The 24890-nt window shown below is 46.0% G+C and overlaps 1 protein-coding gene across 4 annotated transcripts in view; it reads right to left on the reverse strand.

Moving 5' to 3' along the window:
- Positions 1–24890, reverse strand: part of MAU2 (MAU2 sister chromatid cohesion factor) — a 40084-nt gene that overhangs the window by 11773 nt on the left and 3421 nt on the right. For 3 of the 4 annotated variants that reach the window (XR_010730394.1, XM_066268368.1, XM_066268359.1), the window contains exons 2-7: positions 8655–8672; positions 8200–8265; positions 6672–6767; positions 3618–3712; positions 1536–1563; positions 1051–1206 (exon numbers count right to left, since the gene is read on the reverse strand). Coding sequence is in view for 3 of the 4 variants with exons in the window: in XM_066268368.1 (XP_066124465.1) it covers positions 1051–1206; positions 1536–1563; positions 3618–3712; positions 6672–6767; positions 8200–8265; positions 8655–8672 (459 nt within the window). In the remaining variant the exon portion in view is untranslated. The remainder of the gene's footprint in view (positions 1–1050; positions 1207–1535; positions 1564–3617; positions 3713–6671; positions 6768–8199; positions 8266–8654; positions 8673–24890) is intronic. The other variant, XM_066268378.1, reaches the window with a different exon arrangement.

Raw genomic sequence — 24890 nt, forward strand, 5'->3', positions numbered from 1 at the left:
TAGGTGCCAGCTCACCAGCACCCCTCCTTCCCAGAAGCTCCCACCACACCCATCACCTGCAAGAAGCCTGCCCCCAATGGGCCAGCAGGCTCTTAGGGTAGGAAGCATAGTCAGAAGGGTCATTTGTGGGACCAAGGCTCAGCCACTGCCGAGTGCAGGGCTCAACACCAAGGACCAGGAAAGGCCTGACTAAAGACCATGCATGAGCTACATTTCCTTCCTCTTGCAGTGATCCCGAAAGGGCAATATAGGGCTAGAACTGCTAGCAGTCATCCTCGGGGGCAGGAATTGGCCTCCTGGACCCAGGAGTCCTATATGTACCATGCCTCATACAAACTGGCCTCGGGAAATTGGGAAGCCCTGTCCCAAGACCCCAGAGGATACGTCCAGAGGACCCCATTAGTCTGCTCTGTGTTCCTTTGCATTGAGTGTGGCACTTGGCCCAACAAGCAAATGTGGGCACAAGTGGGGGAACTGAGGCAGCCCCTTACCAATGAGAGGCCTGTGTAGCACTTTCTAGGGCTCCACTCGTGGCCTCCTGCAACCGAGGCCGATCCTATGGTTAGTCACTGGGATAGGGTGGGGTAGGTGGATGGGACAGCACCCCTAAATGTGAGATATTCACCCATAGGGAGTATAACCTCTCCTCAACTACATGGGGATTATGGAGTCAGGTCTCAGACACAGCTGATTCCATCGGTCCCTACTCAAACCAAACAAAGCTCTCATCAGCTAGGGGTGGTGGACAGACACTGCTTGAATACCTGCTGTGTCAGGCACATTGCCAGAATCCTCACGGTTAATTAGCATGAAAATGTGTGAAGCCATGACTACTTCCACCATGAGGTCAGGTCACTCTCAGAGCACCCTCTGTCCTTGGGCACAGCATCCATGCCAGAGCACAAAAGGGTATATGGGGGAGCTAAGCCCTGAATGAGAAGCACTTTGTGGTGAGGTATAGAAGGCAACAACAGGGTGGGTGTCTCAGCCCGAGTCCCCACCACAGCCTGCCTGCTCTCCAGCAGACCTATTGCGGGCGGCACTACGCACCTGTCCTGCATCTAGGTAGTGTGTCACCTGGAGCACCAGGAAGAAGACGCGTAAAGACTCCTTCTGGATGGGGTTTCCTTGCCAGTTCTCAACAATCTGTCCACAGAGAGTCAGCAGTGGGTGGACTTCCTGCAACTTGCGCTCCATTAGCAGCAGCTGGGGAGGGAGAGGCATAGGCATTGAGAACCCCTCCCAGTGCACAGGGCCACTGTCTGCTTGCCCACCCACTGGGGGACTGCTGGAACCATGCAGGGAGGGAGAAAAGCTGGGCTGAAACCTGCATCCAGGCTGCTCCTTCCTCAGCACAAATCGCACAACCTGGAATCTGAGTTTCACCTCTGAACCCAGCTGGAGCACAGGGGCCTCACTCTTGTGGCAGCCTGCAGTGCTTAAGGGTCTGAGTGCCCAAAGGGCAGTAGCACAGTGAGCAGGAGCCCTGCCTCCTGTCCGCCACACCAGCACCATTCTGCTCAGCCTCAACTTACCATCCCTTTGCTGAGCAGGAACAGCGCCCTGGAAAACAGAGAGAGGAAGTCAGTCTGTGAGGCCCAGGTGCTTCCGGATAACTGCCACCAATAAGCAACCTTGGGGAATAGTTAAGCAGATAGCAGTGGCTCCCAGCAGCCCTCAAATGAGGCTGGTTTTATTTATGAAACTGCTCTACTTTGTCCTATTTGATCTTTCTTTACGTTTTTCGCCTAACATAAACACACGTGTGGCTCAAAAGCCAGCAGACAGACAGATGCTTAGAAGCACAGAGAGGCAGCGTACAGGACAGCATGCTTGCCCCAATCTCACTGTCGCTGACATAACATTAGTGGACAGGATAGGGTGTGGGAAAAGTGGGCTGGCCTGGGCATGGGAAAATTCATGCCTCACTGTGGACCCTCCGTGCTTCCCCTTCCTTACCTGTGATTGGCCAAGCCCCCTCTTGTTTTCCTGAGTGTTAAGGGGGCAAACTTGGGGAGCCCTGGACATGTCAACAACCTCACCTTCTGCTGTCTCCATGCACAATCATATGCAAGGCTAAATTTCTATCGTCTCTCTTAAACTTTTGGCACTTTCTAAGTGTGTGTGCACTGCTGTTATCACTGACAAAAACAATAAATGAGCATGTTAAAAAGTTGAAGAAACAGCCAAAGCATTGGTGTAGGAAGCTAGGGAGGTGGTCACTGCCTTCAGGAATAGTTATGGTCATGCAGCGCTCACAGGCCTCTGTAAGTTCAATGTCTCAGTCTCTGTACCACCAGCCTCGGTAAAGTCCGTATGTTGTGGTTGATACTCCATCAAGTGGGCGCTGTTCTCCATGTTTTACAGGTGAAGAGACTAAGGTGGGGAGGTCAGTCATACAGCCTGCAATATGTCTGTGCTCCAAGCCACCAAGCCCTTCCCTATTATTACCTCATGGTGTGGACACTTTAAGTCTACCTGCCTGCTGTTCAACCACTGAAACTTAGGGCTTGGAACTTCACATCAACATTCTCATATTGTCACATAGAAAGCACTCATTCGGAGGCCCTACATCAATGGTCAGAGGTTTTGGGCAGGTAACCTGCAGGTCCTGTGCCTTGGTGGCACCCACCTAAGCCACACATCCATGGTAGCACAAAAGCCTGTCTGGGGGCACTCATGCATGACATGCAGTGTGTGGATGTCCCTGTGCCCTGCAAAGTGTGTCACTGTAGACACAGTGTCAGCTGCAACAGAAGGGAATTAGGAAGACCCAGGAATGTGAGACCAGATTGTGACAATTGCCATCTCAGGACAGGGTGGATGAGGGATGAGGACAGCCTATGAAAAATTATGTGGTTCCACATGAACACTTACAAGTCTGAGGTCAGAGAACAGAGTAGGGGACCATTCTGTCCCAGTAACTCCATGAGATAAGCTCAGCTATGTGAGACAGAACTTCCCAGAACCCTAATACACACAATGGAGTAAGAACACTGCTGCCTAGAGTCTACCTAGAACATGGATTCTTCTTTTCAGGGGACAAAAGAGACTAAAGGTCTCCACAGAGAATGCACAGTGAGGCTCCTATGACCCCAGCCCCCCAACCCCAGGGCACAAGTCTCCAGATGATCTCAGCAGTTTCATGCATAACAGGAACTTATGTCCCTTCTTACACAAACATCTGCTTACTCTGCTTACTGTGTCTTTTGTCATATCTCCGGTGTCCAGAGTGTGACATGAGTTACCTTAGCTGCTGCCAAGTATGCTGGGCATACACTCTGCAGGCACCACTCTCAAATCTATACCACAAAGGGGATCAGCCCAGCAAATTCCATGAGCACTTTTAATTTCAAGATATTAGATATGTGCAAATGCAGATTGTGCTGATAATGCCAGCCGCCCCCACCCTCGCAGTCAACTCTACAACTTCATGAATTGATAGGGCAAACTGATGGGATAAAAAGCATCTCAGGGGTGCTTTAATTTGTACATCTTTTACTTTGTCTGCAAGTGACCACTGTCTCATGCTGAAATGCCAATTCTATTTGTTGCCCAGGAACAAATGGCTGAGCTCTTTCTAAATAAGAGGTGAAGGGATGTAGGAAGGTGCCTACCGTGTGTACTCGGATCCCACCACCCGTGCGTACTCTGCTCCCACACCTAGGAGATCACAGGCCGACACCAGGTCCTTTTCAAGAGTGTGAAGTTGCTAAAAAGGAAAGAACAATAATCCTTGCTTCCAAACCTTTTGCTTTATAGTACTTGGTACCTGACCTTAATGTTTCATTGGTGACTTAAGGGTTTTTTACTTTTTAATTTTTATTTATTTATTTTTACAGTGACAGAGAGAGAGTCAGAGAGATAGACAGGGACAGACAGACAGGAACAGAGAGATGAGACGCATCAATCATCAGCTTTTCATTGCGCATTGCAACACCTTAATTATTCACTGATTACCTTCTCATACGTGCCTTGACTGTGGGCCTTCAGCAGACCAAGTAACCCTTTGCTTGAGCCAGCGACCTTGAGCTTAAGCTGGTGAGCTTTTGCTCAAACCAGATGAGCCCTTGCTCTAGCTGGTGACCTCAGGGTCTCAAACCTGGGTCTTCCACGTCCCAATCCGACGCTCTATCCACTGTGCCACCGCTTGGTCAGGCTCATTGGCGACTTAAAGGAAACTTTCCCCCGTCAACAAAATTGCCCCAGTGTTAGTTTTTAGTTAAATTAACCAAATCGTGTTATCAATATTGATTGCCTTGGGCACAAAACCCTACTCTGCCTACAGTTATGTATATCATTTTAATAGTGCATAGAGCCAGCAGTTAACACTCACAGGCATAGACCTCCAAGGCTATACAAGTATGCCTCTGATCTTTGCAGATCACCTTCAGGAGCTGGTCACTAGGGAGGAGCCAGATGCACCCCAAACAAGGAGGGATTCCTTCAGGGGCAAGTGTCTGCAGGAGTTTCAAATCCAGAAACTTTAGCAGGCTAAAAGGAAGGGACACTTATAGGGCCTCAGTTGAACCTGGGCTTCCAAGTGCATGGAACATCCTCCAACACTGTAACCTGAAGCAGGTGCCTCATCGCCTAGCTCAGGTATGGCCAACATACGACCCACGGGCTGGATCCAGCCTGCGTAATGAGTTTATGGGGTCCACAATTAAATTTTTTTTTTTTTTTTAAACAGACAGAGAGTGTCAGAGGGAGGGATAGACAGGGACAGAGGTGAGAAGCATCAGTCATTAGTTTTTCGTTGCGCGTTGTGACACCTTAGTTGTTCATTGATTGCTTTCTCATTTGTGCCTTGACCGCGGGCCTTCAGCAGGCTGAGTGACCCCTTGCTCGAGCCAGCGACCTTGGGCTCAAGCTGGTGAGCTTTTTGCTCAAACCAGATAAGCCCGCGCTCAAGTTGGTGATCTCGGGGTCTTGAACCTGGGTCTTCCTCATCCCAGTCCGACGCTCTATTCACTGCGCCACCCCCTGGTCAGGCCGCGATTAAATTTTTAATATTCTCTGCTACTTTAAAATCTCAGCTACTCAGAAGCGGAAGCATCTTTGATTATTGGAAATAGAGATATTTAAGATAGTGATATGAAGAAAAGAATTCCGCTTGTGACTAATCTAGGGTTAACTTCCAATAATTGGTCGAATGAATTTGCGATACTTATTTTTTAAAAGAATTCCATTATAAAGATTTACAACTTTTGTACTCGTCTGAACTGTTTGACGTTTAGCGGCGATGTGAAACCAACATTCTTTTAGGCAGAGTTTGCCAGTGCGCACCCAAGGTCAAACAATTCGTTATTTTTGTGGTCAAGTGTGCTGAATCAAGTGGCATTGTAGCATAGACAACAGCTGCAGCTGATAACTGAAAACGTGTCCAGGCTGTTTGTAAAATGAAATAATTGTTTTGTTTGTGATATAACCCCTTCAAGCTCATGCTATTAAATATTGTTTCAATTGATTGCGATAGTTTGGATATTTATACAGTAATTATATTTTTATTAAAATATATCTTTATTAAAATAAGTATATTAAATTTTTTTCACTCACATTTATTCATAAACAAATTACATAATAAAAATTTGTTTACTTAAACAAATCATTTTTGTATTTAACATTTTTAAATTTTAATATTTCATCTGGCCCATGAAAAAAAATTTTTTCTAATATGACCCGGGGGCAAAAACTGTTGGCTGCGCCTGGCCTAGCCCATTTCCTGCCAACGGGCAAAGCACGCACAGGAGGATTAAAGGAGTCAGTGCTGTGTGGGATAGCAACAGGCTAGGGGGAAGAGCCCAAGGAAGCTGGCTGGATGAGCTCTTTCCAGAAGGAACCCCAAGCCACATCCTTCTAGGATAAAGGGCTCCTATGGAGGGAGGGCAAGGAGCAATTCCAGCCAAGGGCCCACACCCTGCACACACAGACAGGTGATGGCAGTGTGTCATGAAAGGTAGGCAAGAGGCAGTATAGAGGGCAGGCTGGGTGGGGGACAGGAGAGGTTGGAGGCTGGCAGTGAGAGGGAGATATGGAGTAGTACCCAGGGCAGAAGAGGCACCCCTCACCGTGGAGCCTACCCACCTCAGAGCCTTTAAGGCCCAGTCCAAAGTGGCCTCTACCTGAGCATCTCAGCACTGAGACCAGGGCACTATTATGTCTGGGGAGCTAAAAGGTTAGGGAGCACTACACATAGCCCAGGTGAGGTTGTGCCCCAGCAGCCCTGCATGGGCCTGACTTGGGCAGGCATTCACTGCCCAATAGGCAGCACCCTAGAAACCTCAGCACAGCTCTTAAAAAATATGGTGGGCTTTTGGCAAGAAATGCTTCCCAAATTTAAATGAATACAGGCCAATGGGAGCACCAGGAGGGAGGGGAATGAAAAGATAAGGCTCTCTGAGTCAGCCCCTGGGGAGGTGGGCATTCCCACCAATCACCACTGATGCTGAACAAGAGACCTGTGCTCCGTGTATCACTGAGGACAGAGGCTGGAGGGGACTTGCAAGTAGGCTCAAGAATCGTATCTATGTCCCTATTCTCTTGGTGCAACAGCTTGAGAGGGGCCTGTGTGTCCTGGAGTCTGCCTTTATTTGTACTTAGGCCAGTATGCCCTAAAGTCACAGCCCCATTTAGCACTGATGTGTCTTGGTCAGGCCCACAGTACTCACAGCAAGCTGGAAGAGCAGGCGGCAGTGCCAGTATGGGGTCTGCTGTGAGATCTGGATTGCTTTCCGCAGCAGTGGCTTTGCTGCATCGACAGAATTCTGAAAGGAAACAGTCAACTTTGGAGAGGAAAAGAAACAAGCTGGCAGGCAGGCTGGATTTCTTATGCAGCAGTTGGGCTGCCAGAAGATCACTCCCATTCACACTCACCAAGGATTTGTATGTTGCATATTTACTTTATTAAAAAGAAAAAAAGACATTTTATTGGACTTATTATTGGCTTTGAGGTTTTTGCACTGATCTTTTTTTTTTTTTTTTTACAGGGTCAGAGAGTCAGAGACAGGGATAGATAGGGACAGACAGACAGGAACGAAGAGAGATGAGAAGCATCAAACATCAGTTTTTCATTGGGACACCTTAGTTGTTCATTGATTGCTTTCTTATATGTGCCTTGACCGTGGGTCTTCAGCAGACCAAGTAACCCCTTGCTCAAGCCAGCGACCTTGGGTCCAAGCTGGTGAGCTTTTTTGCTCAAGCTAGATGAGCCCACGCTCAAGCTGGCGACCTCGGGGTTTCAAACCTGGGTCCTTCGCATCCCAGTCCAACACTCTATCCACTGTGCCCCACCTGGTCAGGCCTGCACTGATCTTAAAATAACTCACTCAACTAAACTGAAAGAAGCTTTAGTTCCAAATCCTGACCAGTCAAATTGGATGACAACTGCATCTTTCTTGTTCTACAAGAGAGACAGGCCAGGGGTGTGAAGCATGTACTCCCTGCTACCTAGGGAGCCTCACAGGCTGCTGCTCAAAGGGGGCAAAGGATTTCAGCTACACCTGAAATCAGGAACCAGATTAAAAAGACAAACTATATGGACTTGTTAAGGAACTAATCATCTTTAACCTAGGAACAAGGCTCTTTTCCAAGTCTCTGGAAAGTCTTAGAAAAATACTCTATTGGCCCTTGTGAGGCACTGATCACTCATAGCTATCCCATGCCAGGGGGCGGGAGGTAGAAAGGTAATGGGAAGCTAAAAGCCAGGAGGAAGTTAGTCTACTCCTAAAAGCAACAATTTGTCACTGTGCCTTTACTACAGAAACAGGGAATTTGCTTTTAAAAAATTTCGTAATTCTTACCTTCTTCTTTTTTTTTTTTTTGAGAAAGAGAGAGAGAGAGAGAGAAGAAGGGGAGGGAGGAAGAGAAATGAGAAGCATCAACTTGTACTTGTGGCACTTTAGTTGTTCACTGATTGCTTCTCATTCGTGCCTTGATGGGGTGAGTGGGGAAGGACGACTCTAGCTGAGTCAGCAACCCCTTGCTCAAGCCAGCGACCTTGGGCTTTAAGCCAGTAATCTTTGGGCTCAAGCCAGTGATCATGGGATCATGTGAGAGACCTCACACTCAAGCTAGCGACCCCACGCTCAATCTGGTGAGCCCATGCCCAGGCCAGCGACCTCATGGTTTCGAACCTGTGACCTCAGCATCTCAGGTTGACACCTTATCCACTGCACCACCGGTCAGGCAGATTCTTACCTCTTGACAGTATAATTCAGATAAAAGACTTGCTGCTTCAAATTTAACATCTTCAAACTGCGGGAGCTAGTGAAATCCAGTTAAGGAAGTACAGATGCTGCAAAAAGGTCAGTTAAAAAAAAATAAAATGTGGGGTTCTTACACTGCAGAAGTTTGCCAGTCAGGTGCGTTCCCACCTGCTCTGAAACTCCAAGTTCACAATGCCCTCAGCAATCCCTGAGCTTGCTGTTGGCTAGGTGTGCAGATGGATGCTGGGGCTTGAAGAGGAGCATGGTGGCACCCATGGAGAGGCCACTGGTCTGAAGAGTTGGTACAGCTAAGCAGGGATTCTCTAGGTGGTCTGTGGGGCAAGACCTAAACTCACAGAGTATATCATAGCAGGAATTCAGTTTATAACATACTCTTTGGATTTAAACAGAGCATTTCTTAAAGTAACAGTACCAAGAAAAGGATACTTGTTGTGATATCAACCACTGAAAGAGAAAGAAAAAAGTATTAATGCTCAACCAAATGCATGGCATATGATTATCAGCTCCACTCTGGGGTTTATACAAATTGTCCTATCACAAAGACTGCACGTGTTCAGGTATGTGGGAAGGTGGCCTAGGGATCATTTTCCCTCTAATCCAGCAACCAGAACATGCCTGGGGAAGAGGGAACAAGTATTTGCTCCCTTATTGACAGGAACTTCCTGAGTTTGAAAGCTCCTGAGTCTGAATCAGAGCCCCTCCCACTAGGGCCACAATGCTTCAGATGCAGGAGTACAGAGGGGCCCCCATGTGCCACTCATTGTAGTACCCTGACAACAAATCATGACATGAGGAAATTACAACTGTGAGTGGGTCTGGGGGTGTCAGTCCTTCCTAGATAACTGACATTTAAAAGATATTGGATGGCCCTGGCTGGTTGGCTCAGTGGTAGAGCGTTGGCCTAGTGTGTGGAAATCCCAGGTTGGATTCCCAGCCAGGGCACACAGGAGAAGCGCCCATCTGCTTCTCTACCCTTCCCCCTCTCCTTCCTCCTTGTCTCTCTCTTCCCCTCCTGCAGCCAAGGCTCCATGGGAGCAAAGATGGCCTGGGTGCTGAGGATGGCTCCATGGCTACTGCCTCAGGCGCTAGAATGGCTCTGGTTGCAGCAGAGCATCGCCCCATGGTGGGCATGCCAGGTGGATCCTGGTCAGGTGCATGCAAGAGTCTATCTGCCGCCCCCCCTTCTCACTTTGGAAAAGTACAAAAAATACACACACAAAAAAGTGATCCAGTTTGCAAAAGCAAATGGAAATTATGCTGCTGAACATAAGTTTGGTCCTCTTCCAACTGAGAAATCAATCTGAGACTGGCTACGGGAAGAAGAAACCCTACTGAAAACACCACAGCAAAAGGTCATAAGAGGCAAGCCAGCAAAACAGCCTGATTTAGAGAGGGAATTGAAGATATGGATTGAAGAGCAAAGGGCAATTGGAATTCCTGTGTCCATAAAGATGGTTCAGCATGAAGCAAGAATTGCTGATGAAAAAGAAGTTACTGATTTCAAAGGAGGACACAATTGGTGCTTCAGGTTCATGAAACGGAATGGACTAAGCATGCGTACATGCACCAGACTTGCCCAAAAGATGCTTGAAAGCTATGAGCAGAAGGTCCATGAATTTCATCACTTTGTCATTCAATGTTGAAAGACACATTAGTTTGAGATGGGACAGATTGCAAATATGGACGAAGTCCCCCTTCAATTTGATATCCCAAGTAACAGAACTATTGATAAGAAGGGGGTGAAAAGTGTTAACTGTGAAGACAAGTGGACATAAAAAGAGCCGTTATACAGTTGTTCTAGTTTGTTGTGCAGACGGAACCAAGCTGCCTTCTATGCTGATTTTCAAACACAAACAATGCCAAAAGAAGACATTCCTCGAGGAGTGATTGTCCATATTCAGGACAAGAGTTGGATGGATCAGGATGGGATTAAGATTTGGTTTGAGAAAGTTTGGAGAAAAAGACCAGGTGGGCTCTTACACAAACTTGTCCTATTGGTGCTTGATCAGTTTAGGGCACACGTAAAAAAAACCACAAAGAAGATTGCTACAGAGCAATAAACAAAACTTGTCAGTCATACTTGGAAGCTTGACATTCCAGCTCCAACCACTTGATGTCAGCATTAACAAACCCTTCCAAGCTGCCATGCTCTCATACATGGCATGAGAACCAATGGATGAAGTCTTCTGGGGACAATTTGACACCAGCAAGAGCAGTGAAGAAACCAACTATAGGAGAAGTTTGTACCTGGGTGAAAAGACCCTGGGATAATATCAAGATTCAGATTGTTGTCAAGTTATTCAAGAACTGTGGCATTTCAAATGCTATACATGGAACTGAGGATGAGGCAAATATGAAGACAGTGATTTGTCATCAGATACAGATGAGAACAAGCTATTGGATAGGAATTTTGACAGTGATGAAGAGTTGTATGAATTGTATGATGAATAAAACTTGAGCCTGACCAGGCAGTAGTATAGTGGATAGAGCATTGAACTGGGACGCAGAGAACCCAGGTTCAAAACCCCGAGGTCGCCAGCTTGAGTGCGGGCTCATCTGGTTTGAGCAAGGCTCACCAGCTTGACCAACCAAGGTCACTGGCTTGAGCAAGGGGTCACTCTGTCTGCTGTAGCCCCCCAGTCAAGGTATATATGAGAAAGCAATCAATGAACTAAGGTGCCGCAACAAAGAATTGATTCTTCTCGTCTCTCTCCCTTCCTGTCTGTCCCTATTTGTCCCTCAGTCTCTGTCACAAAAAAAACAAAAACAAAAACAACAAATTTGAGTTCAATAACTTTATGTAATGCATTTTTATTCAAATTTTCAGCCCCAAAATTAAGGTGCGTCTTATACCTGGGGAAATACAGTAACTCCTAAATAGCATCAGATAGCTCCCTTCAAACATCATTGCTTTGTGTCCAGTCATCAGCACCAGTGACATCCCCTACAATGTAGCTTCTAGCTACAGAATTGGCCCAGTGTCAGGGCAAGCCAGTCACTTCCTCAGATGTCAGTCAGACATCAAATGACTCTGTTTTGATACCTTTTTAACACTTGCAACATAAAATCACAAATCAGAAATATAAAGACCTCAGAAATATGAAAATATATATAGTACCAAGAAATATAGTATCAAGGTTGCTAACTTACCCAAACTTGCTACTTCATCTGTAGTTTTTACTTTGTAACATTAAAATATAGCCTGACCAGGTGGTGGTGGCCCAGTGGAAAGAACGGGGACTGGGATGCTGAATGATAGATATGTGTATTCCAAACTGCCCTCTTGATGTTCCGCTTATCTGTCAGACCTCATCCTTACTGGACTATGCCCCTGAGACAGCGGAATTCCAAAAAGCTGACAAGCCACCCCAAGGAGGGGCTCCGGACACACCAGGACTTTTGATTCAACACCCACATGCTCAAAGCCCCCCAAGGAGGAGCATTCTGGATATATAGGACTTTTGCCTCAGTATCCCCTTAGGCTCTCCCAAATACTATATAACTCGCCCCTAGTCTGTAACCAGTGCTCTTCTCCCCAAGAGAAGTGCCCAGCAGGGTTCCTTTCTTCCTTTCAATAAAGTCTGTTACTCTGGTCTTTCGGACTCCCATGGATTCCAACATTTGGTGCCAAAACTCGGGACAGAGTACTAACTGCCTGGACAATCCCTCTTTGCCATCCAAACTTACAACCAGGGAAGCAATGGGCAGCGGCAGCTCGTCCCGGGCTTACTCCCTGATTCTGTTTGGACGTGTAATTGTAGGTCGATTGGCCAGCAGTCTAACTCTGTCCTGAACCCCTGCTGGGCCAGAAAGGTAAGGAGTTTTTCCCTTCTCCTTCCCCAGTTGGCTTCTAAATTTCTAAAAACACCCCTTCCTGGTCGGACGGTTTTCTCTGACATGCCTCACTTTTTGAGGGGTTTGACTTTCAGTCTCAGTGGACTGCACGGAAGACTAGGCGCCTAGCCAAACCTCTCCACTCTCTCAGACTTCTAGTCCTCGGAGCTCCCTGACAGGTGGTGACCACCTCTATCAGGGATGACTCCCCCACACGGAGACTCTCTCCTCTTGGGACAGTGACAAAAGGCGGGGACGCCCCCTCTTGCTCACCTGTCTCCACTATGGGCTCTTCAGAGTCTAAGCCTTTCGACCAGACCCCTCTAGGATGTCTCATAAAAAACCTCACCAAACTCAGTCTCTCAGACCTCAAACCGAAGAAATTAATCTTCTTCTGTAACACAGCATGGCCTCAGTACAGACTAGACAATGACTCCCATTGGCCTGAAAACGGGACATTCGATTACAATATCCTAAGAGATCTTGACAATTTCTGCCACCGGACGGGGAGGGCATCAGAAATTCCTTATGTACAGGGTTTGTTCTCCCTTCTCTCCTGTCCTTAATTTCTGTGCCTTCTGTTCTACATGCAGGTCGTTTTTGGCCAAAGAAACCTCACCTCATTCATCTGCAATACCACACTCTTTCTTTCTCCTCTCCTGCTGGCCAGGGGCCCCTCCCTTCTCCACAGTGGTCTTAAACCCCTCCTCCCTCCTTACAGATGGACAGCTCTGTCCCTTTTTCTTCTTTGACCCATTCCCCCACCCCACCGGCTTCAGCTGTCTTTTTTTCTTCTTCAACGCATCCTTACCCCTCCTCAGAGACTGACTGTGCCTTCCAATACCCCTCGTCCTCTCCCCTCTCCTCAGAACTCTAAATCCTTTAGACTCCTCTGACCACGTGGCGCCACACCAATACTTTAATCTCCTCCTCCTCCTGCTGCAGATTCTGACCTTCCTTCTTTCCATCCAGCTGCTCACACTGTCCATCCGTCTGCTTTCTCTCTTCCTCCCCTCTAGGCTGGCAACTCCCTGCCATCTCGAAAAACTTAAAAAGCAGAATTCTATTAAGCTATGTGAATAAGTAATCTGTCTTGTCTCTTTGTCAGAAAATATCTCTAGTATAATTTGAATTGGAACAAGTAAAGCACGCTCATTTAATTTCCTTAATTCATAAGGTGTTCTATCTGAAGTCTTTGTTTAATGTGTAACTGTGTCTGTTTCTAAGGCCTTAAGCCAATAATTACCCACCTCTTAAACCAGGTTTACTCATCCCCACAGAATCTCCCTGCAATGCCCCCACCCTTCCTGTTCGAAAACCCTCAGGGGCTTATCGTCTTGTACAAGCCTTATACCTAATCAATGAGGCAGTAATTCCCCTCCATCCAGTAGTCCCTAATCTCTATGAATTACTGTCACACATTTTCTCAAACACCATTCACTTCAGGGTTCTAGACCTCAAGAATGCCTTCTTTACCATTCCTCTACAACCTGACTCTTACTTTCTGTTTGCCTTTACCTGGACACTAATGTAGCCCAGCACTTACATGGATTGTCTTACCCCAGGGGATCAGAAACAGCCCACACCTGTTTGGGCAGGCACTAGCTCAGGATTTAACAGCATGCAATCTCAAAACTAGTATTCTCTCTCTTTTTTTTTTTTTTTGTATTTTTCTGAAGCTGGAAACGGGGAGAGACAGTCAGACAGACTCCTGCATGCGCCCGACCGGGATCCACCCGGCACGCCCACCAGGGGCGAAGCTCTGCCCACCAGGGGGCGTCGCTCTGCCTCGACCGGAGCCACTCTAGCGCCTGGGGCAGAGGCCAAGGAGCCATCCCCAGCGCCCGGGCCATCTTTGCTCCAATGGAGCCTTGGCTGCGGGAGGGGAAGAGAGAGACAGAGAGGAAGGAGGGGGGGGTGGAGAAGCAAATGGGCGCTTCTCCTATGTGCCCTGGCCGGGAATCGAACCCGGGTCCCCCGCACACCAGGCCGACGCTCTACCGCTGAGCCAACCGGCCAGGGCCAAAACTAGTATTCTCTTACAATATGTAGATGATCTACTCCTCTGCAGCCCCTCCCTGCCTGCCTCAAGGAGACACACCGCTACCCTTCTTAACTTCCTCACTATGAAGTGATATGGTGTCTTCTCTGCTAAGGCTCAACTTTATTCTCAGTCCCTAGTCTATCTAGGCATCGCCTTAACCCCCACCACCTGAAGACTCACCCTAGATCAAACTCAGACCCTCCACAGTCTCCAACCACCTACCACCACAGATCAAATCTTTTCTCTCCTCAGTCTAATAGGCTTCTTTAAACACTGCATTCCCAATTTTGCTCTTAGTCAAGCCACTCAGTGAGATCTTCTGAGCATGGCTTTTAAGGTCTATAATGACCAAGGAAGTAACAGAAAAGGTGAATAAGGCCCAAAAGAAGTCAGGAAATACCAGATTTTGGCTTCAGTGCCCTAAAGGGCTTCATAGAATTCCATCAGGGCCCTACTTCAAGAGTGGAAAAAAGGTCATTGAACTGAAGCCTGCCAGGCTTCCTGGCCCCATCAAGGGACATACCTCTGCTGTGGAAAGAGGGACATGAGAAGGTAAGCTGCCCCCTTGCTCCATGGAGGGAGGGTTCAGTCTCTTCTAGCCCTGCTCCAGCTACCTGTGACCTGACCTTGCCCAGCATGCTGGGAATTGCCACTGAAGGCCCAAGGACATCGTTCAAGAGCCTAAGGTATTTCTTCCAAATAGCAGATAATCTAATCTCATTTCTTGTAAACACAAGGGCCATCTACTATGCCTCGCTTGAATATTTAAGTTTTATTTATCCCTCAAAGACCTCTACTGTGGGTACTTACAGTCTGAGTTTGTTACTTTATTTAATGTATAGTATCTCCTTTGTTCCTCTTAACTCAATGCCCCATGCCTATTATAGGCTGGGACCTGCTAATTCCAGCTAGAAGCAGTGGTCACTAGGACTTAAACTCTAACTGCAAAGTGTAGAAATGTAACTACCCTTTCCCTAAGTACTTACAGGATTTACAGGTTACTCAGCAAACTGTTCAAAGACTGTCCAAGAGGCACTTCCAGCATTAAATCACCCAAGGGCTGACTTTCACATGCATAGGTCCACACATTGTGATCCTGACAACTCCTACTGCTGCTAAAGTAGAAAAACAGCATGCCTTACTCCAATCACAAACCTGAAGCTGGTTGGTCTACGTATGGCAAATATATGAAAAAACTAAGGACTCCTTTAGTCAGGCTTTGGGAAAAGGGAAACAGGGAAACTAGGATAAAAGAAAGTCAGCTTGTCACTAGAGGTTAAAAAATTTTAAATCAAGCCTGACCAGGCGGTGGCGCAGTGGATAGAGTGTCAGACTGGGATGCAGAGGACCCAGGTTCAAGACCCCCGAGGTTGCCAGCTTGAGCGTGGGCTCATCTGGTTTGAGCAAAAGCCTACCAGCTTGAACCCAAGGTTGCTGGGTCCAACAAGGGGTTACTCGGTCTGCTGAAGGCCCACGGTCAAGGCACATATGAGAAAGCAATCAATGAACAAAGGTATTGCAACGCGCAATGAAAAACTAATGATTGATGCTTCTCATCTCTCTCCGTTCCTGCCTGTCCCTGTCTATCCCTCTCTCTGACTCACTCTCTCTCTCTGTAAAAAATAAATAAATAAATAAAGACTTAAAAAAAAAATACTTAAAAAAAATTTTTAAATCAAGAGTTCTGACTAGAAAGGAATTGTATGGTTTTGATAATAGAAGGTATAAGGTATGGAAATACTCTTGAAAGAAAAAGGAAAAGCAAGTTGTTATGAAGGCCAGTTATTTCTGGCTAAGAAAGTGCATGAAAGCTGAAGGTTTATGTAAGTTGTAGAAGGTTTGTGCAGGTTGTAGGAGATTTGTACTGAGAAAAAAGAATTTGTACAGTCAGAAAACTGGTTTTCAAAGAATGTTTAATCAGTCACCTTAGCTAACAATCCTCTACTCTCCCCACTTACTGGGATGACTCTTTCCTCCACCCTGACCATCTGGAGCTCAGAAACAGAGAAACACAACCGACCCCTTGTCCTTATTCTTTATTCACCTCTCAGCCTGCCTCACCCAATCAGGTGCTTCCTACTCGTGTGGGATCATGAGTATATGTATCTCCTTACTAATTGAACAGAAACCTGTACCCTAATCTATCTCACCCCAAATAGCAACCTAATCATCCCACCCCATGAGCCTCTTTCAATTCCTAGTACACTAACCGTCAATCTAAGGACCAAACGAACTATATAGGTAATTTCTCTTCTTGTTGCTTTAAAAATTTCTATAAAAGTAGGTCTAGGGCAGTGGTTCTCAACCTGTGGGTCGCGACCCCAGCGGGGGTTGAACAACCAAAACACAGGGGTCGCCTAGGTCCCACCGGGGTCACGACCCACAGGTTGAGAACCGCTGGGCTAGGGACAGGGGGACTGGCCACTTCCCTGTCTTATTTCTACTCTCTCTCTCTCTCTCTGAAGCCTAGCAAATTTGTATACATGGACTCAGTGGTTTCACACAAACTGGGCGTCTTGACTATTACCTTTCATTGGTCCACTCACTCTCCTATTTATTTTTCTAACTTTTAGACCCTGCCTTTTACGTTTGTTTCCTAGTTTCTTACAGAACCGCATGCAGACCTTCGCGAATCAGAAAATTGGAAAAATCTACCTAACCCTATGCACCAACCCTGAAACCCGCCCTCGTGAAACAGAAAAATCTGAAACCCTATATCAGCAAACCTCCTAAATCCTATCTTTCAACCCTTACAGGTCCCCTAACCCTAAAGCTCTCCCATATCCCTGAAGAACTAGGAGAATGAATAGCATTCACCTCTTAATGCTTTTCAGTCTTTTTACCCTTCACATAGTAAGAGGACAAGACCACTGGGTCTTCTTGGCTGAAAAGCCTACAAACGAACATGAAACATTTCTTTTAACTCAAGCTAACTGCTCTCTCCAGAGCTGCCAGGAAAGAATATCTCTAACTTTACCATGGAAGAACTTTCACCCCCGCTACACAACCCTCCTTATCTCTGCATTCCTAATCTCCAAATACTTGCCCCCTTCTTTATCAAGTTCCTACAGGCCCGGATGAGAGAAATCTCTAGGATTACTTACAACCAAATGCTCCTTACACTCCTATTCCCCACTACCCCAAGGAGAACTTCACGAGGGAAATATCAAATAGGTAGGGATGACAGCAGGAAGAAGCCGCCTCTCAGCCCGAGAAGTTCCCTCCTGAATGTTCTCCAAACCCGCTTCCTTTTAATATTCAGTCCTTCTAAAAACTTACACCAACAGGTTCCCCGTCTCTACAAATCTCCACATGTCCTCCCATTCGAGAGGAACCAGACCAGCACATCTCATGAGGCTAATCCAGGAGACCATGTATCACCATGTCACTCTGTCCACTCGGCACTCTCAGCAAGCAACTAACAATTATTACCTTGCAAAATTTTTTTTACTTCCTCACAGGTTTTCGGAGACATCGCCTGGTTCAGACCTTACAGCATGGAAATTGATGACCTCCTTAACTGGATGAGGGACTTGGCTTGGCAAGGTTCCCCTCTTGAGTTCTCTCCAGAAGAAGCAATAATTTTCCAATTTTTTCTCCTCATCACCCCTCACCATATATTATAAAATTAATTACTGCCTTTCTTTTATATGTAACCACAGAGTTGAGAAATGACAGATATGTGTATTCCAAACTGCCCTCTTGATGTTCCGCTTATCTGTCAGACCTCACCCTTACTGGACTATCGCCCCTGAGACAGAAGAATTCCAGAAAGCTGACAAACCACCCCAAGGAGGGGCTCCGGACACACCAGGACTTTTGATTCAACACCCACATGCTCAAAGCCCCCCAAGGAGGAGCATTCTGGACATACAGGACATTTGCCTCAGTATCCCCTCAGGCTCTTCCAAACATTATGTAATTTACCCCTAGTCTGTAACTGGTGCTCTTCTCCCCAAGAGGAGTGCTCGGCAGGGTTCCTTTCTTCCTTTCAATAAAGCCTGTTACTCTGGTCTTTCGGACTCCTATGGATTCCAACACTGAGGACCCAGTTTTGAGGCTCTGAGTTGCCAGCTTGAGCATGGCCTCATCTGGCCTGAGCAAGGGGTCACTCAGTCTGCTATAGCCCTCGATTAGGGCACATATGAGAAAGCAATCAATGAACAACTAAGGTGCCACCATGAAGAACTGATGTTTCTCATCTCCTTTCCTATCTGCCTGTCCATCCTTATCTGTCCCTCTCTGTCTCTGTCACAAAAAATAAAGTTCTATTTAAAAAATTATATATATATGTATATATATAGCTATGTTTCCTTCCTCTTGATGGAAAAGTATTCAAAGTGAAAGGCATTGAAATGGGGGGAGAACTGCAGACACAGGGCAGGATGTGAACAACCCTACCATAAGTCCCTGGATGCCACGGACCAGCGAGACTCTTAATAACGGTGTGGAATTAAGGAAGCATACTCATCAAGAAAAAATGGGACCAGGAGGACTCTTCCAATGCTGATGGCAATATCCGAGTGCCTCATAGCCCCAGTTTGCTTTATTATATAGCCATATGCAAATCAAGGAAGTCCTTGATACAATGTTACACATCCAAGGCTAAGACAGGAACTCTCCCAAGGCATAACCAGGATGCATTAGTGAAATCTACCAACATCTGAAAACAAATAAAGAGTCAGAGGAAGGACATTGTAAATCCAGCAACCTAAGGAAGCAAGTGAAGTGGGTGAAAATTCTCAGCATAACAGCCAAATATGGAGATGGAGGGGGGAGAACTTAGCCTTTTGCTAAGCCTCGAATCTATAATGGCTTTCTGCCATTTATGGTCCACAACACCTGGGGTCACCGTTAAAAAAATTTATTTATTTACTTACTTATTTTAGAGGGAGATGAAAGAGGAAAGAGAAATATCAATTTCTTATTCCACTTATTTACGCATTCATTGGTTGTTTCTTATATGCGTCCTGACTGAGGATTAAACCTGCTACCTTAGAGTATTGGGACAACAACGCTCTAACCAACAGAGCTATTCAGCCAAGGATAAATAAAGATCATGTTTTAAATGAGCAGAATGTGTACAAATAGTTATCAACTGCAACTCCTTTGGGATAGGAGCATAGCACTTAGAAGCCAGCCTTGCCTCTTTCTGCTGTATGACCGTATCTACGAGCATTCCCCTGTAAGAGGCAAGTCGGAAATGGTCTCTACCTTGTGCGTTTATTGAGGATCCAATGAGAAAGTGTCCCAGGAAGCATGAATGCATGGCCTGGCATGTAGAAGGCACCAACAGTATTATGGTAATTCCCAGGCAGGAACCAGACAAACAGGGGTTAGAGAAGAGACAGAGGATGAGTTGGTAGAACTGTGAAGAGATGGTTCCTAAACAGATTTCAAATCCTGAAGTTCGAGGAAACAGAATAAGACCAAAGAAAATGGAAATGAAAACAGGAGGAAGCACACATCACTCTTCCATGAAAATGCTTAACTCTGTAAATGCAGCTTCTGCACAAGGTTCTGCTCCTGGTTAATGGGGCATGGAATTTAGCAGGAAACAGTCACGATCCCGATCCCGATCCCGAAGGACAACAGATCTGCTCCAGCTGTGCCTGATAATGAAAGGTTCACCACCAAGCCCTTTCATGCCTTAAAAAGATAAAGGCATTTAATTACTTCCTGGGAAGGTAAACCAAAAACTGTCAGGCTAAACCTAGAAGCAGAACAACCGTCTGGACAACAGAGTTTGGAGTTGCTCTCTAAGGCAGATGAGCAAAACCACCACTAAAAAGAAGCTCTGTTCCAAAAGCAAGGAGAAAATAAATGCAGCTTTGACATGGATACTGCAGTCAAGAGAGATGACTGCACATAAGATGACTGCCTGGATTATGACAAATAACAAAGAATTATTCCAGAGAAGTAGCATTTATCTTTGTGGCTCTTAAATCAGGATGTACTTTTTGGGCCAAAGGATAAAGAGAAATGTGATAAAAAGTAAAAAAGTGCTTGACCAGGCGGTGGCGCAGTGGATAGAGCGTCGGACTGGGATGCCGAGGACCCAGGTTTGAGACCCCGAGGTCGCCAGCTTGAGCGCGGGCTCATTTGGTTTCAGCAAAAGCTCACCAGCTTGGACCCAAGGTCGCTGGCTCGAGCAAGGGGTTACTTGGTCTGCTGTAGGCCCACAGTTGAGAAAGCAATCAATTACGTGTCGCAATGCATAATGAAAAACTAATGATTGATGCTTCTCATCTCTCCGTTCCTGTCTGTCTCTCCCTGTCTCTCTCTCTCTTTGACTCTCTCTCTGTCTCTGTTAAAAAAAAAAAACACGTTAAGGGGAATATGCAAATTACTGAAATGGAACTGTCTGCTTGAAAGGCAGTATGCAAATAAGGAAGACTGAAAATTCACACAAGAATAGATGTGTAGCAAGAGAAAAGACAATAATGAGAAAATGAAATGTAAAGGCACACAACCTGACAGAAACTGTAGAAACAGCGTCACAAATTCTCTAGCCAAGAGATATCTGAGTAAAGCGGCATCCTTTATAATCATGAACTGTTTACTGAAGGACTCTCAGCCCAGCCAAGAATTCTAACAACACATCCACATCGCTGCCAAAACCATAATCAAAGAAGGAAGGCTCTCAGGTAAAGGGTCCTGTCATACAGCATAATACAATAGCTACAGGATCCGCTGACCAGATCCTGGATATGAAGCTGCCAGCAGGGGCTCTAAGGGTATGCAGAGAGGCAGGTGCCACTGACACCAATGGTTTCAACCTAAATAAAGCTTCTGAGGAAAGGGAGAAGCGCCCTCCATGCCTCTGACAGGAATGAATCACTTAACAGATGATTCAATCAAAGTTGGCAGAATTAACAAAGCAGATGGGTAAGTATATTATACATTCCTTCTATAACGCTTACAAATGCAGTTGAGGAAGCAGTTAGAAACTGACATTAGCCTGACCTGTGGTGGCGCAGTGGATAAAGCGTCAACCTGGAAATGCTGAGGTTGCCGGTTCGAAACCCTGGGCTTGCCTGGTAAAGGCACATATGGGAGTTGATGCTTCCAGCTCCTCCCCCTTCTCTCTCTCTCTGTCTCTCTCTCTCCCTCTCTCTGTCCTCTCTAAAAATGAATAAAATAAAATAAATTTTTTTAAAAAAGGAAACTGACATTAGCATAAGAGAATAAATAACATTAAAAAAATATGATTACTAATGAGGTTAGGGTCTTTCAGAGAAAGCAAAAGATGATGAAAATAACAGGGGCCTGACCTGTGGTGCCGCAGTGGATAAAACGTCAACCTGGAAATGCTGAGGTCACTGGTTCGAGGCCCTGGGCTTGCCTGGTCAAGGCACATATGGGAGTTGATGCTTTCAGCTCCTCCCCCCCCCTCTGTCTCTCTCTCTCCCTCTCTCTCCTCTCTAAAATGAATAATAAAAAAAAAAAAATTAAAAAAAAAAGAAAAAAAAAGAAAATAACAGGGAAGCTAAATGTAGTACTAAGTTTAAAGGCCAATTAAAAGTTTTATCTAGGCTCTGGCCAGGTGGCTCATAGATAAAATGTCAACCCCGTGCACCAAAGTCACAGATTCAATCCACAGTCATAAGAGAAACATCAACGAGTGTACAACTAAATTGAACTAAGTGGAAAAACGAGTCAATGCTTCTCTCTCTCTCCCCCCCATCTCTCTCTTTCTCAAATCGACGGGTAAAAAAATTTTTTTAAGTTATAAAAAGTTTTACCTAGGCCCGTGATTGCAAACCTATGACACGCGTAGCCATTTTCAGTAAAACACGGCCAGAGAAGTATGGGGCTGCAAGCCGAGAAGTACATTTTATCCTCGGCTCCTGCACAGCCAGGTGCAGGAGCCGAGGATAAAACATTTGCTGTAGTGGCCTGACCAGGCGGTGGTGCAGTGGATAGAGCGTCAGACTGGGATGCCGAGGACCCAGGTTCGAGACCCCGAGGTTGCCAGCTTGAACGTGGGCTCATCTGGTTTGAGCAAAAGCTTACCAACTTGGACCCAAGGTTGCTGGCTCGAGCAAGGGGTTACTCGGTCTGCTGAAGGCCCACGGTCAAGGCAGATATGAGAAAGCAATCAATGAACAACTAAGGTGTCGCAATGCGCAACGAAAAACTAATGATTGATGCTTCTCATCTCTCCATTTCTGTCTGTTTGTCCCTGTCTATCCCTCTCTCTGACTCTCTCTCTGTCTCTGTTAAAAATAAATAAATTTTAAAACAAACAAACAAAAAAACATTTGCTGTAGTGTAGACACACTGTGCTGGAGCTCTGTTGGCCAAAATAACAGACCTCCAGCACAGAGCGTCTAGTTCTAGGACGTAGAGTTAGGCCATTAGGGGATCTTTGACCTCACTTCCTGCAGGCGGTGCAGGGAGCAGCGGAATGCCGCAGGGGGCACATCTCTGGGGGCCCTGTGATCACCATTACCAGCAACCACATAACCACAGCAACCATCATCCAATCTACTGTTCTGGGGTGTCGTGGATTTCTAACTGACCATCATTACTGAGATAAGTGAGGGAGAGGCTGGGAGAGGGGAGGGCCTGTGCTATGGGTGCCGTTTCCCGCCATTAGAAATAGTGGCAGCCATCTTAATTTACATAAGATGCAACTTGCAGAATTTCAAGAGAGCATCTAGTCTCAGGTGTTTGTTGACTTCAGGTCAAAACTTGAGAATCTGGAAAGGTGCTGCTTGGTGAATCAAGAGGAGTGCCACTACGAACAGGAAATTTGGAGTGCCTGGAACCGATTACCAGACACTTTTAGCACCCTGAAAAATAATAGCAATGGCTTTACTCACAATTTTTCCCTCTCTGTACTTTTGTGAGTCCTTATTCTCAGCGTTAAATAGTATCAAAACCAACAAAAGAAACAGACTGACAGATGAAGTTAGTAGCATTTGCTTGGGCTTGAAGTGTACAAAATACCAACCTTCAATGGAAGATTTAGCCAATGAAATTCAGCAACAAAAAACCGTCACTAATAGGCAGGTTAGTTAAAGAATTCCCCCTTCCCCTCACTTATCTTAGTTCACGGCACCCCACACAAGTTAAATAATATCAAGACCAACAAAAGAAAGTGACTGACAGATGAACAAAGAAGTCACTAAGCAGGTAAGTTAAATAATTAATTTTTGGTTTATTAAATAGTTATATATTATAATTATATATTTTTTTGTTATTTAAACTATAAATATCACAAAATTATGGGTTTTTTTCTCAAAGTGACATACCACCCTAGTTGTGCTCAGTTTTTTGGAGAATTTTGACACACCAAACTCAAAAGATTCCCATCACTGACCTAGGCCCTGGACCAGGTAGCTAACTAAGTTGGTTGGAGCATCCTCCCAACATGCCAAGATGTGGGTTCAATCCCTGGTACATATAAGAGGCAACCAAAAATGGCCATGAATAAGTAAAAAAAAATGAGTCTAATAAACTGATGTCTCCTTTCTCTCTGTTTCTTTCCCTTCCTCTCTTTAAAAATCAATTAAATAATATATACTGTTCACAAAAATTAGGGGTATTTCAAAAAATGAATATGAAGTTATAACATATCCCTTAAAATTTTTGTGAGCAGTATAAATTTACCTATAGCCTTTATAAATTAGTTCAGAAAAAAACAACAGGGGTAATGATCAAGAAAAAAATTGGGCCCTGGCCGGTTGGCTCAGCGGTAGAGCGTCCACCTGGCATGCGGGGAACCCGGGTTCGATTCCCGGCCAGGGCATGTAGGAGAAGCGCCCATTTGCTTCTCCACCCCCCTCTCCTTCCTCCCTGTCTCTCTCTTCCCTTCCCGCAGCCAAGGCTCCATTGGAGCAAAGATGGCCCGGGCGCTGGGGATGGCTCCTTGGCCTCTGCCCCAGGCGCTAGAGTGGCTCTGGTCGAGGCAGAGCGATGCCCCGGAGGGGCAGAGCATCACCCCCTGGTGGGCAGAGCTTTGCCACTGGTGGGCGTGCCGGGTGGATCCCGGTCGGGTGCATGCAGGAGTCTGTCTGACTGTCTCTCCCCATTTCCAGCTTCAGAAAAATACAAAAAAAAAGGGCACAAAATATGTTATCTTTTTTTTTTTGGCCAGAGAAAAAAGAGAAATAGACAGTAAGGGAAAGAGATGAGAAACATCAACTCATAGTTGCAGCACCTTAGTTATTCATGGATTGCTCTCTCTCTCTCACATGTGCCTTGACTGGGGGGCTCCACCAAGCCAGTGACCCCTCAAGCCAGTGACCTCTAGGCTGAAGCTAGCGACCGTAGGTCATATCTACAAGTCCACACTCAAGCCATGATCTTGAGGTTTTGAACCTGGGTCCTTAGCATCCCAGGCTGATGTCTATCCACTGCGCCACTACCTGGTCAAACCATTTACCTTACTTAAAAATCTCTTTTGTGGCCCTGGCTGGTGGCTTAGTGGATAGAGCATCCCCCTAGTATATGGATGTCCTGGGTTCGATTCCTGGTCAGGGCACAAAAAAGAACTGACCATCGGCTTCTCCTACTTTCCCTCTCCTCCATTTCTCCCTTTTCCCCTCCCACAGCCAGTGGTTTGATTGGTTTGGTTTGAGCATGGCTCTGGGCACAGAGGATAGTTTCGTTGGAATGTATCAGCCTCAGACACTAAAAATAGCTTAGTTGATTAGAGCATAGGCCCATCATGGGGTTGCTGGGTGGATCTTGGTGGGGGGAGCTTATGGGAGTCATCTCACCTAAAAAAAAGTAAAAATTAAAAAATAGAAAACTTCTCTGTTATTCTGGGTTGA

This window comes from Saccopteryx bilineata, chromosome 1 (genome assembly GCF_036850765.1).
Source record: "Saccopteryx bilineata isolate mSacBil1 chromosome 1, mSacBil1_pri_phased_curated, whole genome shotgun sequence".
Lineage (NCBI taxonomy): Eukaryota > Metazoa > Chordata > Mammalia > Chiroptera > Emballonuridae > Saccopteryx > Saccopteryx bilineata.